The following is a 17,562-nucleotide window of genomic DNA, read 5'->3' as shown; positions in this document are numbered from 1 at the left end:
AGGTCAAGGCTTCATTGGCCGTGAGTGTGCCACTGCACTCCAGTCTGGATGACAAAGTGAGACTCCAACTTTATAAAAAAAAAAGAAAGTAACCTTAGACAACACATGTAACGATGTTTCAACCAATGATGGGTCACATCTACAATGGTGGTCCATGAGATTATAAAAGAGCTGAAAATTTTGTTTTCTTTTTAATTTATTTTATTATAGAAATATGGGGTACAAGTCAGGATTAGGTACATGAGTAATCTACGTGCAGGTGAAGTTTGGGCTTCCCAAAGGTCCTGACTTCCCTTGGTTTAGGACAGAGTTGAAAATTTTCTATCACCTAATGTCTTGATAATCATGACCCTGTGTAGGCCTATATTAATGTGTGTATTTGTGTCTTAGTTTTAACAAAAAAGTTTTAAAATGAATAAAAAAGAAAATTTTAAAATAGAAAAAGTTTTAGGATAAAGATATAAAGAAAAAATATTGTACAGTTGTACAATGTGTTTGTGTTTTAAGCTAAGTATTGCTACCAAAGAATCAAAACATTATAAAAATTAAAGTTTATTAAAAAAATTACTGTAAGCTAAGGTTAATTTATTATTGAAGAAAAAATATATAAATTTAGTGTGGCCTCACTGTACATTGTTTATGAAGTCTACAGTAGTGCACAGTGATATTCTAGGCTTTCACTTTCATTCATGACTTACTCACCCAGAGCAACTTCTAGTCTTGAAAGCTTTGTTCATGGTAAGTGCACTATACAGTGTACCATCTTTTATTTATTTATTTATTTTATTTTATTTTATTTTATTTTTTTGAATTGGAGTCTCACTCTGTCGCCCAGACTGGAGTGCAGTGGCCAATTCCGGCCACCGCAGCCTCGACCTGCTGGGCTCCGGCGATCCTTCCGCCTCAGTCTTCCAAGTAGCTGGAACTACAGGCACGCGCTACCATGCCTGGCTCATTTTTTATTTATTGTAGAGATGAGGTCTCGCCAAGTTGCCCAGGTGGGTCTCGAACCCGCGGACTCAGGCAATCCACTCACCTCAGCCTCCCAAAGGCGCGGGATTACAGGCTGAGCCACCGAGTCCGGCTCATTTTTTATTTTTTATACCATATATTTTACCGTACCTTTTCTATGTACAGATACACAAATATTACATTTGCCTAGAATATTCAGTATAGTAACATGCTGTACAGGTTTGTACCCTAGAAACAATAGGCTATACTATATAGCCTAAGTGTGCAGGTTTGTGTAGGTACATGCTAATGTTTGCAAAACAACTAAATCACCTAATGCATTTCTCAGAACACATCGCTAATGTTAAGCAACACATCACTGTAAATAGACAAGGCTATATTTCAATAAAAGTTTATTTATAAAAAATCGGTGAGCCATATTTGGTTCACAGGTCATATTTTGTGAGCCCTGTTTTAATTTTTAAAAATTAATAAAATATCCATCATGTCTAACCTGTGCCCTATCCCCAGCCCGGTGAATTATCATGAGGTTAGCACATAATATTTTAAAGATACTATTCTAAGTGATTCCTGAAAATGAACATCATTCTATCCTTTAACATTCAATATAGAAATCTCTTAATGTTCTAGTTTTTAAGGGAAGGACAGGGATCATAAAATAGTCTTGGACATGTTTTTATCCCTGAAATAAGTAATATAGCTATTTCTTATAAAATGTTTTAAACCATTTTTCGGTGACTTGAGAATTGTTTGTTCAATATAAATAAATTTATATATTTTATAGAACTAATTTTTCAAAAAAATTAGGCTTTACTGATTAACTTGGTTTTTAAAAAGGAATTAATTATTTTGGCTGATGATGGTATCATATCCTGAAAGCTCCAAGAAGACAAGAACTTATGAAGCAAATAATATCCTTGTTCATTACAGAAAAATTAGCAGACAAATATGCAGTGAATAAATTAATTTGGCTCTACTTAATTGACAGAGACATCAGAAAATTAATGCTACAGCCATATCTGATGCATTCACTGCTCTAGAAAAAGCCTACTTTCTACTCAACCATCAAGTCAAACTGTTTAACTTCAAAAACTGTTTCCATTGCAACACCAAAGGGTATTTCAAGGCATTTTGAGCTCTTCTCATTAAAGCCTGCACATCTGAGACTCTTTTGTTCCATTCTGGCATTTTAAAGTCACTTCTTTTCCCGTGGTTTGGAAGTGAAGGGTGAAAATCCACTTTCTTTTCACTCATGCTGTCCCCTCTTCACTATACACACAGTTTTCTGTCTGAGGACAAGACACTTTTGTGAACTCATAGTACCATGGGCAAAATTACTGAAGCCTTTGACTCCATTCTCTTTCCTGTCTTGCATCACTTTTGTAAGGCGACATCTATTTTTAAATGCAGCACTTATTTTCAACTATCCTTTGTTGTCTGCAACTTATAACAATTTAAAATCAGACTCATAGCATGTTTGCTACAGTTTTAATTTAAAGTAACACCTTATAAAATAAAGTCAAGAAGAGTTTGTAATATATTCTGAAAGAGTGAATCCTTGATCCAAAGATACACCAATATTTTACAGATGCCATCACAGAAACCCCAAATTACTAAGAAATAAGAGGATTTGATTATCTACACTTCACTAAGATCAAGCCACTATAAATTCGGTTTTGAACATATGGCATAACTACTTGCTTATAAGCCCTAATTTTGAAGAATGCATATGCATTTTGAAACAGACACATTAAAAGCAATGCATTTATTTTGAATTCTGATTTGAACCCAAAAAAGTTGAACTTGTGAAGTATGAAAAAAGTTAGCATATGCTTAGCTATTTTGAATCCTCTGTACAAAAAAAAAGTTTAAAAAATAATAATTACAACATAATTTCCAACATAGAGTGTGGTTAATTTAGTGCTTAAACTATATGGTTGTCTGACAGCAAGTTTCACAGAGCAGATGGCATGGATCAATGTGGATATGTTTGATGGAGTTACGCTCAAAGGATTAGAAAGAGACAATATTTCATAATCAATCACAGTGGGCAGTAGAGCACCAAAATGCTGAGTTTTATGTTTTTTTCCTATACATATAGTTTCTGTCTTTCATTGCCCATCTGGATGTATTTGGAGGAGAGGAGAATTTAAATGGAAGAAGTCAGAAAGTAGCATAGAAAAGAAGCTTCTGTGATTTCTCATAACAGAAGGAGGAAGGAGGAGAATATGTTTGGTTGATCCTTTAGCAGGAAGTCAACCTCTTTCTTCCAAAATTGCAGTGATTCTAAAGGAAATGATAATAACAGGAAACGTTTAAAAATTGCATTCTCTTTAAAGTGTTCAGGTCCCTTTCACAGTGGGTATTTCGTTTAATACTGCAGCATCATTTACAACAGCTTAGACATGAAAAGTGACTGTTGAATGAATGGATTTTTTAAAACATATTTCTTAAAATGTGTTAAACAATGGAACATTATCCTGCCTTAAAAAACAAAAGAGAAATCCTGCCATTTCAATAACATGGGTGACTCGGAAGGATATTATGCTAAGTGGAATACGCCAGTCAACGAAAGACAAATATTGTATAATTTCATTTATATGTGCATAAAAGGAATTGACAGTAATGGGTCACTGCCAGGGGAAGTGGGGGGGAGCACATAACATCAATAAGGGTACCTGATCCCAAACTTCAACTATACAATGGCCACGTGTATACCTAACCCTGAATTGTACCCCACATCTTTAAAATTAAAAAGAAAAAAAGGAATCTAAAATAGCCAAACTTATAGAAGCAGAGTGTAGAATGGTGGTTTCCAAGGGCTGGATAGCCCCTGGGAAGATGGAAAGATGGCGGCTAAATGGTATATACTTTTTGCTATAAGAGGAATAAGTTCTGGAGATCTAATGTACAGCATGATGACCGTAGTTTAAAATGTTGTATTGTTTCCTTGAAATTTACAGAGAGTAGATCTGAAGTATCCTCACCCTTTCTCCCATATACATACTCAGAGTAATTATCTGTGGTAATAGATATATTGACTAATTTTATTGCAGTAGTCATTACACAACATATACATATATAAAATCATCATATTTTTCACCTTAAATATATACAATTTGTATTTGCCAATTATACCCTAATAAAGCTAGAAAAAAACTTTTTCCATAACCAGGTGAAGTGAAGACCAATGAGAGGCCCAACCTTCGCCTCTTTGTTGACCACTTATGTACTTAACCCTGAATTGTACCCCACATCTTTAAAATATAAATAAATAAACAAACAAATAAATGATGCTCTTTTTAAAAAATCATGAATACATATTAGTATGGCTATTAGTATGGATTCCATTAGAAATGGTGATCAGAAGCCCCGTTTTTCTAAGATAAAACTGAAGTTCAGTGAGGATCGATTTGCCAAAATCACACGGAGCCCATGTTCTTGCTATTGTATTCTATCATCATCTTTCTCCTTTTTTCCAGAATCAAGTAACTCAAGGGTTGTAGTAACTAGCAGCCAGGACAGCCTTTAATGGTCAGAAGACCAAAGGATCAGGCAAGTCACCTCTCTTGGCAGTAGGAGGCCATAGAATGTGCAGCCCAAGTGTGAAAAGGACACATTACACTGAGGAAGTACACAGGGTACAGAAAGGGTTACAGAAGAGAAGGAAAGAGACAGAAACCAAGGTCCAGAATATTTAGAACTCACTAGAATCTAAGCTCTATGAGACAGGGATATTGTCTGCTTTCTTGCCTGTGGGATCACCCAGGTTTATCACAGGGACTGGCACAAATGTCCTATAGTTGACTATTAAATGTAGAGGAAAGAGAAGTACAAGAAAAGTAGCCACACCATTCATAATAGAACCACAGCGCTACTCAGCATCACAGAGACCACATACTTGGGAATGTTTTCCAGATCTCTTTTTGTTATGGTTCTGTGCTCTGTGGCTCCTACCACCAACCCAGCTAAGGATTAATCTCATCTTCAAGTCTCTGGGTAGGAAAGTGAAAGCAGAATTGCAAAGATAAAGGAAGAAGTCGTTTTTTTGAATTGTGAGTATCAAAACATTTTGGAAACCCATGGCAGAGTTAGTATTTGGAGAGAGAAAGCTTTCGGGTTTCAAAAACCTGGAACCTGGAACATCAAAACCCTGAAAAAGAACATAATTAATCAGGGTGAGAATGTGCGAACTGTGCTTGGATTGAGAGGAGAATGACGGAGGCAACAGGAAGAACAAGATCAGAAGCCTCAGTCTGACTAAGAAAAGTCTCTGGTCTCCAGTGTCAGAACCAAGCTGGGTCCTGGGGTGGAAGCGGTGGTGATTTAAACGATCCCTGACAAATTTGGAAAATCAGAGACTAGAAGGAATTACTAGATTCGCAAGTAAGACAGGAAGAAATAACCACATCCACAAGTTCTCCTTTGCCTCGTGTGGTATGGAAATTACAGACTAGAAACTGCTGTGGAGTGTGTCCAGGTAGAAAGCTTTTTACAAAAGGAGAGTGTAGACTCTGACAGATGTCATTTTGAGAGTAAAAGGGGTTTTTGAAAACTAGTTGGATTTTAAAACCATAAGAGAGTCTCTGAACATAAGAACTATTCCATTTCCAGGAATAGTGGAAAAATTATACTAAATGGATACATATGATAAGTTGCTCAAAAATTTGTTACTTTCCTGATGCCCTGATGCCTGCAGATATGTGACTTACTGTGAGGAAAGCACATAATAAATAAATGGCTATGCCCTTGATTCATATGGCAGTCAATACTTAACTTCAGGAACTATGTTTGTTAAATTACTTTGTTAAATAACTTTTTTAAGACAAGTAGCAATAGACCATGGTTTCATTATTTTGGTGTAACATTTTAAAACTAAGATATCCTTTATACAAATATCAGCTAATTCTTATGTTGTTGAATCTAAAATAATGTAGATATCTTTGAATTTAAAAAGAAAAAATTCACTTTTATGCTATTGAAATTCTGAGCAGATTATATACGTGCAAATATGCTTTATATTGCAATATGACTTCTTCATGTTACAAAATGTGTATAATTAGATGCATTAAATGAAGCATTTATATTGTTCATGTAGATGGGATAGTATGTTGTTAAATGATCTTATAATTTTTAATATACTGAAATTTTGTTCTTTTGAATCAATTATTGTCTTAATAAGGGCTTTCAGTAAAAAGGTTGATGTTCTACAGTTAAATTATGTTTCTTATACAGAAACTGCTGCACAGTCCCATCTCACTTCACAGAGAATAATTTCAAAAGCAAAAATTATCCTCAAAGTTTATTGCAAGGATTATCCCAGAGTCTTATAATTATGAAATAAATGAATGACAGTATGGTGTCTTTGGCACTTTATGCTGGGATGGTAAATCCACAAACAGGATAGACTTGCAAAGGCATTTCACTATTATTATAAAAAATACCTTCATTTAAATTTTACGTTGCCTACTTAGCCTCCCTATCTAGAATATTTACAAGAGAAATAGCTGATAAATTTGCCAGCATAGATTTTTTTTTAAAGTAACCTAAGTGACAAATACTAGAACCTTTAAAAGACTGCAAAATATGTATGTGTGTGTATTTAAGGGTCTTTTGTTGAAACACACATATATTTAATTTTGAAAATAAATGAGCTCTCCTAGGGTTTTTAATTTAAGGCAAGCAAAATATAATTATAGTTACTCAAAGGAAAATAGCAGCAATAAATTACATTGATGATTTCTCAATACAAATATGAAATGATTTTTAAAGAAAAGGAAAAATTCAAAATAAAAATAGATTGTCTACCCAAAATTGCCCAGTCCAAAGTGGGGAATGGGAGAAGAAGCATACATGCACACATACACACATGTGCGTGCGCACGCGCACACACACGCGCGCGCGCGCACACACACACACACACACACACACATCATAGTAAATTCTATGGTGACAAATATTATTTGTCATGGTTAATCTAAACAATAAAGAAGACTTTCCATCTCTCCAAACTTATGACCAAACTAATACTTGCTCCCCTTCTCCTTTTTTGAATCATCTAATCATCAACTATCAGGAGGTTTCCAATACTATTTAAAGTTATAAACACAGATTTTCAGGATACAAGGCCACACTCAGTAAACTTTTCAAAAAACTTTCAAAAACTTTTTATGCCAAAGGCAACAAAGGCAAAGAACTATTCCATTTCCAGGAATAGTGGAAAAATCCAGCATCAGAAATAATTTAACTCAATAGAATGCATTTTAAGAGTTTATTATACAGATTGCTTGACTCTAAATTTTATCTTTTAGTTCAGGAGTCCCCAGCCCCTAGGCCACAGATTGGTACTGGTCCGTGGCCTGTTAGGAACTGGGTTGCACAGCAGGAAGTAAGCGTCAGGTGAGCAAGTAAAGCTCCATCTGTATTTCCAGCTGCTGCCCATCACTCTCATTACTGCCTGAGCTCTACTTTTTGTCAGATACACAACATTAGAGTCTCATAAGGAGCATGAACCCTATTGTGAACTGCTCTTGCAAGGGATCTAGGTTTGGCACTCCTTAAGAGAATCTAATGCCTGATGATCTGAGGTGGAGCTGAGGTGGGTGATGCTAGCACTGGGGAATGACTGCAAATACAGACTAACATTAGCAATGAGGTTTGACTGCACAGAGACCATAATAACTCAATTGCTTGCAGACTCATATCAAAACCCTCTCAGTGAGTGGCAAATGAGTTGATGTACTTCAGTTGTATAGTTGCATCTATACAAGGCTTTGAGTCAGAATCCAAAAATTATTTTATCCATGCAAGGCCTGCCCATAATTTTATTTTCCACTTCTGTCTGTGCCTCTCTTTTTTTATGGTGAGTTGTATAGTTATTACATTATATACTATAATGTAATAATAGTAGAAACAAAGCGCACAATAAATGTTATGTGCTTGAATCATCCCCAAACCTCCCTTGCTCCCTGCCCCGGGTTCATGGAAAAAGTGTCTTCCATGAAACCGGTCCCTAATGCCAAAAAGACTGATGGATCCCTGTTTCAGTTTATTGTCTTGAAAGCTAATTGGAAAAAAATATAATAAAAAGGGAGACATATCTAGAACAGTGACAAAGTCATAATTTTGCTGATATTTCAGAATCAGTGAAAATGTACACCCCTCGTCATACAGGACTATCTTTATGAATAGAGGGTACATGGGACAGTATTTGGAATGTGAAGAATTACATATGAGGAAGGTGTACCTCTATTCTGTAAATCAGACAGGGAAAAGTTCTTGTTAAAACACAAAAAGGCCGGGCTCGGTGGCTCAGCCTGTAATCCCGCGCCTTTGGGAAGCTGAGGTGAGTGGATTGCCTGAGCCCGCGGGTTCGAGACCCGCCTGGGCAGGCGAGACCTCATCTCTACAATAAATCAAAAAATTAGCCGGACGTGGTAGAGCACGCCTGTAATTCCGGCTACTTGGAAGGCTGAGGTGGAAGGATCGCCGGAGCCCAGCAGGTCGAGGCCGCGGTGGCCGGGAGCGGCCACTGCACTCCAGTCTGGGTGACAGCGTGAGACGCCAACTCAAACACACACACACACACACACACACACACACACACACACACACACACACACACACACACAAAGAAGACATCTAATCAATGCTGGTTGAACTGAACTGTCTTCAGCAGGGATAAAGTAATGAACTTCATTAGTCACAGTGTTGGAGCAAAAGATGCTCTAGTCTAGGGTTTCTAAACCCCAACATTATTGCCATTTGGGATTGAATAATGATTCGTTGTAAGGGAACGTATCACGCATTGTAGGATGTTTAGTAGCATTCCTGGCCTCCACCTACTAGACACTAGTAGTACCCCACTTCCCAGACTTAACAACCAATAATGTCTGGGGTAAAACTGTCCCCTGTTGAGAACCACTGATCTTATCTAAGCCTTTCATGTTACAGATGAGGTTCAGATTTCACAAATACACCGCATAGAGATGGTTAACCACACTCTCACAGCCAGAGCCCCTGCTTCAGAGCTCTTTTTGCAAAACCAAGCTGCCCTAGTTTCCCTTTGGTTCAATTATACATCGGAATGAGTAATGTCATCAGATCCTACCTGAATGTAGTTTCTAACCTGGAGAGATGAAACTAGCCTGACTCAACAACACCCTGAAATGGGCCAGCCTTCAATTACATGCAATTCATGGAAACCTAAGTCTAAGATGGATTTTAAAAAACCTTGATTTTGCTGAACTTACCTGATGTAACAAATATGATATAAGTTGCTTTTTTTTTTTTTTGATTTATTGTAGAGATGAGGTCTCGCTGCCCAGGCAGGTCTCGAACCCGCGGGCTCAGACAATCCACTCACCTCAGCTTCCCAAAGGCGTGGAATTACAGGCTGAGCCACCGAGCCCAGCTTGCTTTTTTATTTGAGTGGATAAAATATGCTAAGCCTCCCAAATTTATTAAATAAAGATAACTGGCATTCCAGTTTCTGAACAGTTTTTTTGTTTTCCTTTGTTTTTTACTAAATGTAGTTTTTTATTATTTTCAAGAGAAAGCATGGTTAAAAAACTAAATATCTTAAGGTTTATAAGGAAAATTGATATTTGGATGCCTGAGCTACAATGGATTAAAGTTCACTTAGGATGTCTATATTTGAAGATTAGAACATTATTTCGAAAACTATAAAAACCTACCGGTTCTCTCATTCCTAAGGAATCACCAACTTTGTTCTTATAAGCTTATTACATATCTTTCTTTCCATACAATCTTTGAAACAAATATACATATTATATATATATTTATTTAAATGACCTGCTTCACTAGCCAGATTCCTGTTCTCCACAGACTGAACTTCTCAAGCTATCTTTTTTTTAAATAGAATTCAAAAAGTAATTTAATTACCACCTCTAGCTCTCTGCTTCTATGCATTCTTGTGGTAGCTCTTCTCATTTGGATTTATTGTTTTCCCTGCTAAAATTATCTACCTTAAGTTATTATATCTTGGAACATAGAGAAAGAGAAGGTCCCCAACTCTGAAACTCATCTTCAAACTTACATATCTTGCTGTGACATTTACATGTCACCATTCAAAATCTATCTACTTTTACACACATTTTAAAGTTATGTACCAGTCTTTCCAATGTCTAGAGACTATAAAATGTGTTTACACACATCAATCTTAGAATTTATATTTAAATACCTCCAATTTTTGCTATGTCCTCCTCTATGCAGTCTATTTTGATTCCACTTCTCATGAGTGGAAAAAAGAAAAAGTTCAATTGAGAAAAGAAAATCATGACCCCCTAACTCTGGTTGCATTTCCCAAGTATACTTATTAACAATTAATTGCACAAATTATATTAAAGAAATTGTGGAATTAAAACTGCATAGAAAGGGCAGGAGAGGATTATTGTAGACAGTGTCCTGGGAGAGGTACACAGGTTTTACCAAAAGTATTTTATGGCTGCCCATCAAAAGAGGACTGGATTTAAAAAATGTAGTACATATACTTGATGGAATACTATGCAGCCATAAAAAAGAACAAAATCATGAATTTCGCAGCAACCTGAATGGAACTAGAGTCTATAATACTGAGTGACCTCTCACAGAAACAAAGATCCGAGTATCACATGTTCTCACTCATATAATGGACCTTGAACATCCAATGTAATACTATAAGAAAATGACTGATGGTACTGGGAAACTATGGGGGGGGGAGATGGGATTAACAGTAGCAAATATCTGTCTGGGGACGGGGAAACACCTCTTATCAACAGGGTGCCTGAATAGAACGTAATTGTATACCTAACCCTTAATTGTACCCCACAACATCATAATAAAAAATATTTTTTTAAAAAAAGGGATTTTATGTACCATAAGACAAAACTACTCCCACAGGCATGTGACTGTTACCACCTACGGTTCTAGACACAGGCTCACCTTGACTCAAGTTCAAGAAGTTTCAAATAGAGACTTCAGTGAAGTAAAACCCAAGAATGCATCTTTTTTCTTGCCAACAAATAAAAAGTGTAACTTTCTAATCTCAGAATAACACTTATTTTGGATATAATTAAAATTATTTCTACATGGTGTCCTGTTTTGAAATTCTGTTGCTTAATACTTTTCAGATAAAATCAATATAGAATTTTAAAATTATATTTTAGCAAGACCTTATTTTAAAATGAGAGTGAACTTTGCATGAGAGGCTCTAAATATGGCAATGGCAAATCTTTCTTGAATAAAGATTGCTTATTTTGTTGATGATAAATTATCTATTGCATGTAGCCCATAACCTGTTTGTGATAAATTATATATTACCTCTTATATACAGAAGGAAAGAAGGAGGGAAGGAAGGAAGAAAGGAAGGAAGGAAGAAGTAGAGGAAAACTCACAAGGATCTCATTACAAAAACAAAAACAAAAAAACTTAGAGAAGCTAAGTCTCTGTTCTTTAACCTTCCCTAAGAAATGTATCACTATAGGGAATTTTAGTTTGTCTCTCCTAAAAACAATCTAGCAAGACACCTAAGCATTTCTAGACCTAAAAACATCCATTTAAACATTTCACCCAAAATATATTTCTTAATAAAAGGTTTGCAATGATAAAAGATTATATTATGGCAGAAGAACATGAGACATTCTGATTAAGAAACAAATGTTCACTCAGAATAAAAGGTTATATTATCAGTTTCACTTATGACAAAGGTATTTGCTCTTAGAATCAACATGTGGGTGACATGAAAAAGGGAAGTTGAAGATCACAATTGAAATATACCTTTATGAATCATCAGATAGAAATCTGAAAGTCACTCACATAATCATCAAAGTTGAATGTCAAACAGAGAATTTGGGAGAGAAAAGAGGCAAGTCAGACATGTGAGAAAAATCAGAAGAAAAAAAAATAAAAATGTTACAAGGAAGAAAATTCCCTATAGCTACCCTTTTATGTTTTCTGAGGTAATATGGAGGAACTTCTCTAAATGGTCATTTTTATAGAAAAACATGTTCTTTCTTTCATTAAAACAGATTAGAAGAAAAAATTTTAAAGGCATATTCCATAATGCTGGAAAGTATTATTTCTCATAAAGAATATATTTCTGGGAACATCAGATAAAATTATATTCTCTCTTTAATTCTATCCAAAAGTTTTTAAAATACACTTCTCTAGGGCTTTAAGACAGTAATAACATATCCAATATTATGGATTGGATGATTAATTTATAAAGAAAGAGAGATAACATTTTACATTGCACTTTATGTAACTGAAATTAGTTATTGCTTTTGATATTAAACTGAAGGCCTTCAGTGAATAAATCATCTTTATCTAATAGATACATAAAATGATCAGAAAATAATCTTTTGCAAACTCATAAGTAGCCAGAATAAACTAAAGCTCATTCAACTCTTCAGTATCTTAATTCTCATCAGCAAATTTATTTTCTGAACCTCTGTGTCTTCTAGATGCCCATTTATTCAATCAATTCTGCTACTTATTTTCCAACCCTACCTTTAATTATCAAGAAATATTCCTCAAAGCACATCACCATAGTTTTAAATCCATAAATTTATGTTAGAATGTGAGTATATTTTGTAATAACTCAAAAGAACCACAAATTGACACAATAATGGATTGGAAAGCAATTTCAGAAAAGCATAATCTTTGTTCTAAAGGGTTTTTGTTTAAAAAAAATTCCAATATAGAATGATGCTTCCTGGTCTATGCCATTGTGATGTAAAAATTGTTGGTTAATAAGTGTTGGTTACTTAACCATGCATTTGGTTTCAAACTTGTTAGTACTCAGAGGCTGTTTCCAGGCAAATTTTTCAGTACATGATCAGTTCAAAAGGCTGTCATGCTGTACTTTTTTTGAGCTACAGTAAATATATTTCTGTCTGGTCTCATCATCTTTAGTGTCTGGCATTTTGTAACAGAGTTTTGAAATCATATTTTATGGCAGTAAAACTGCTAGGAAAAAATTTATTTACTTAACAGACCCATCCAACATCTCCCGTCATGTGGAACTGTCCCCAGTACAAGGCAGATTAGTGAGTGTGAGCTGCTTCAATTTGGCCCAACTGTCTGGCTAAAGAATTTTCCATTACATGGGTGGGTGAGATCAACTGAGTTTGAAACCATTCAATTTATTCTGTGGCAGCAATGCAAGAGAACAAAATAGTGGCTAGAACTGAATTTGAGTATGCTTTCTTCTATTGAGGTTCTGATGAAGTAGCAATGTTGAGATTATAAATTGTTATCATTCAATTTAGTTTTTAAGTAGATCTAAGCATCTACCTTTGTGAGCTGTCTTTGGTATCTGCTTCATTATAGATTCTGGACACAATGGGATGATAGTTAGAGCTAACATAAAAAGGCCAGTTGACAGTACATGCAGTTTCCCAGGTATGCCATAGCCGCAAGCTTCTATCGTATTTTTCCCTCTCATTCAAGGTCAATGAAAAAGACCAGGGGACATTTGAAATTCACTTTTAAGTAGTATGCTAGGGTTCTTTCCATTCTAACAGTTTGCTGACTGCAATTACTCCTCATATTCTACATTCAAGTGGGATACAAACAAGAATAAATTGGTTGGAAGAAAATATAAATAAGATTATGTCTGTGGTAACTTAATATTTGCAAGAGTGGTCAAATTTTCAGCAAAGTATTTGGAAAAAATAGATTTATGTTGTAACATAAACAGAGTTTTAAACTTACTTTATAGTTAGGAAAAGCAATGAAAAGAAATGGCAATTCCTTTAAATGGCAAGAATTTCCTGCACTTAAAAATGCAATTTATCATTTAGAAGACAGTACATATGATAAATTATGGGTGGATTAATTTGATATTCTACAAGATAGCTTGCTTGAGAAAAATGCACAAATTTAAAATTATACTCACACAAAAGAATAGTTATTGTTTTATAGTATTAGATCACATTTTGAAAATGTAGGTTTCATGGACAATATGTGAAATTTATTTTAACTGTTGGCAGTTTGTTTTCCTCTCAGCACTAAATTATTTTTATAAACATTTTATAATAATCCCATACTGTCTAAAACTTCACATTAACCTCTAAAATATTAGTGTCATGCAAACAATAAATATTTCATAAGTGTTTTTGATGATGTTGAAAATATGCTTTCCTAGCAGAAATTGTCATTTAAACTTCAACCTTATACATCAATTAGATTGTTTATTTATTTTAATTTGAGAACTATATTTTATTTTGCAAAAATGAAAATAATTACCTCTAATTATCATTTTGAATGATATTATTACCTTCAAAGAAATTCATACTTACCAAAAATATAGCCCTCCAATAAAGTATATATAAACAACAGAAAATATTTTCATTTCCTCTTAATAAATGAAAACAATGATTAATCATAGGAAAGCATTTTTAATGACGTTTTCAAGGCTGTACGAAAGTTTCAGATTAAACTAGGGTTTATTGTAGATTTTAAGTCATCAGCCTAAGGGATCTTTTAAAAGTATCTTATCTGAATGACTCATTCTACACATTAAAAAAACTGACCCTAGAAAGATGAAACCATTTGCCCAGGTTATAGAGCTAATGTGGCTGATAAGATATCCCCTATGTTTTGTGACTATAAATGTAATTTATATTTTCAAGAATATTATTATCATTTTTAAACTAAAATTTTAAAAGAGCATATCACTTTATATTTATTTACAAGTATATTTTATTATAGATCGTAAAATATGATGATCATACATATCCTCATTTTATCCAGACAGTTTTCTGGATGATTTATTCTCCAGTTAATAATATTTAAGATATAACATACATAGCCCATGCCTATTTGTTGCATTTTAATAAGGCAAATAAAGATGTAAAGTTTCTGCTATTATTTATAAAGTTTTATATTGCATAAATGTATATTTTCATATTTTTCCCAAATATCTTATAAAGTACTATTGGCAGCTTTCCATTGTACCTCCTCCATATATAAGGGGAATATAATATACATTTTTTACATATAAACAAATCTTAAAATGAACAACAAACCTTAAAATGACTTGAGGCCCAATTCTGTTACTAGTCCTGTTCAACCTAGAAGATCATATCATCTCTATGTTAACTTGAATCCAAATGATAGGGCCTCTATTCTAATATATCAAATCCAAAATATTGCATCTCTTCAAAAGAAAGCAAGATTTTAGAAATAAGAATACAACATCTATATGACTCATCCAATCAGTGATTTCATGACGTCTCCATGGAGAGTAATGCCTCAGTCCCCAAAAGAAAACAAGCAGTAGGTAGAAAAATTTCAGAAAAAAAAAATGAAACACTTCAAAATATCATCCTTGAATTATCTAAGAATTCCTGTTTATTACACAAAATGCTCTTTTTATCAACGAGTGTACTCCAAGAAAATGAACATTTTCTTACACATACTATAATCATAGAGGCAGATATATTTTATATAGTCTTTTATCAAATTATCAAATGTTTTCTTATGTATATTCTCACCTGCTCAGAAAAGAGGTCATTGTTATCTTCCAGGTATTTACTGAAAGGATTGGGCTCATAGACTTCTTCTTCTTTTTTCAGTAGTATTCTGGATTTTACAGGTACTGGGCGAATTACTCCAGGCTTGGTCTTCATTAATGTCAAATAAATTTCAAACAAATAGAGAAATAAACATTATCAGAATGAATAAATATGTATATTGTTAGTTTGTTCAAATAGTCTCACACAATTTTATAAAATAACTTCACAAATGCTTAAAAATAGCCCAGAAATAGAATGATTTTAACTAATGTCACTCTAGTTTGAAGTTAACAATTACAGCAAGGGATTCATAAAGATCTACTATTGTGGCATTAAAAATGCAAAATTTTTTAAATTTATCTAGTCAAACATGTTATATTCTTGCTAGTGCATTGGTCAACAAATATTTCATTTGATCAATAAGAATCTCCTTTCTGCTTTCTGACTTAAAGGGTGGGATGTGGTAACAAATGGATTCTTTCTCCCGAGAACGTGAAACAGGGATTTAAACTGCTTTACAGTTACTTTGGAAGATTGAAATTATAATATGTCATGTAGGAGCTGTGGGAAAACCCTAAAAATTGACCTCAAAAGCAGATATGCTGAGATCAAGAAAAACAGAGCAAAGAACATGGAGGCCTAGAGAAGGGACGCCTGAGGGCTTCTCAGAATCAAATCCCAAAACAACATTCTTAGGGCCTCACTGGATTTCCCATCCTGAGATTCCCTAAGATTTCCTTTAAAAAAAAAAATTAGATTTCTCTTTTTTTCTAACTCAGGTTTACTTTTGTAACTTACAATCAAAAGAGTTTTGGTTAATATATCAGTCACTCAAGATTTTTAAACTTGTACCCAACATCGATTTGACAAAAAGAGACAAAGAGCAAGAACTCTAATTTGGGCTAATTTCAAAATGATGTTTCACAAGCACCAAAATCTTTTTACACTGTAAAATGTCACAAAATGATTGATATGTTTGCAAAAACTTCCCAAACAATATTTCGATAAAAAGTTGTGATATTCTGTCTGGTTAAGCATTTTGCTGCTATCATTCTTCTCAACTCCATTTCCTTTCGAAAAATAGTGAATTAGCTCTCCTCAGTCAATGCTGATGCTCACAAGTTAAGCCTTAAGGGACTACATCTATCTCTCTGCTCTATAAAGCACCTGATATATTTTGAGTCTTGAATAAATGTCACTCCGCAATGCTTTTTTTCAATAGATATTTTCCCAGTTGTCTTTAATGTATATGACAACTGGGGAAATACAGATTGAGAAAAGTCTTTCTTCCTCAGGCTGAGAAATATCTTCCACTTATCTCTCTGACTTCTCTCAAGGGGGAAAAAAATGAGCAAGTAACATCCAATTATGCATGAAGTCAAGCCACTGAGTATGCATAAGAGGGTAATATTCCTCTAGTAAGTGCAGCACAAAAACAAAGCCCAGTCAGTTCCTGATTTCTGTAACCACTATAACAAGGGAGGGCCTGGCATTTGGGCCACGATCCTAAGTTGTCCACACCTTCTGTCTCTTTTTCATTTGACTTCCTGCTTCATTTTTCCTTCCTTCTTCTCTTAGCTCTGCACCTTATCCTTCTCTTCTACTCCTTTTTTTGAGTCAGGAAATAAGCATAACTCCAGTGCTCAGGGGCTACAAGGTTTAAAAGCAACTTGGGACTTTAGGCCCTGAGCTTGGTTTAGTATGCAGAATGACTCAAAAACAGAGACAAAATCTGTCCAGGAGCACTTGATGTGGTAGGAGAATCTTTCTGCCAGAGAAACAAAACTATCTGGTCTCTTTATTGCCTACAAGCAGATGTTTGGGGATATCCTGGCCAGGAGCCTTTTATCATCAGTCTTGGGATAAATCCCCTCCAGTATGACATCAGAAGAGAAACACCTCTGGTTAGCTGGATATCAAATACATTCAGTATTAGAGTCAGTTACTGTTGCTTCAGATCTGTTTCTCCACCAGTCTTTTTGCTCCTTAGTTCCTATGAGTTTTCTGGAATTGATGGTTGTCTGAAAATTCAACAATGATTTTGCCCTATTTTTTCTCTCAGATTTTCCTA

At 34.5% G+C, this 17,562-nt stretch overlaps 1 protein-coding gene across 8 annotated transcripts in view; it reads right to left on the bottom strand.

The window, feature by feature from the left end:
* Positions 1–17,562, bottom strand: part of MLIP (muscular LMNA interacting protein) — a 144,422-nt gene that overhangs the window by 46,360 nt on the left and 80,500 nt on the right. For all 8 annotated transcript variants that reach the window (XM_008071290.1, XM_008071293.1, XM_008071294.1 and 5 more), the window contains one exon: positions 15,471–15,599. In XM_008071290.1, the coding sequence (XP_008069481.1) occupies positions 15,471–15,599 (129 nt within the window). The remainder of the gene's footprint in view (positions 1–15,470; positions 15,600–17,562) is intronic.

This window comes from Carlito syrichta, unplaced genomic scaffold, assembly GCF_000164805.1.
Source record: "Carlito syrichta isolate Samal-C Ts95f unplaced genomic scaffold, Tarsius_syrichta-2.0.1 Scaffold314285, whole genome shotgun sequence".
Taxonomy (NCBI): domain Eukaryota; kingdom Metazoa; phylum Chordata; class Mammalia; order Primates; family Tarsiidae; genus Carlito; species Carlito syrichta.
This window is presented reverse-complemented; position numbering and strand designations above follow the sequence as displayed.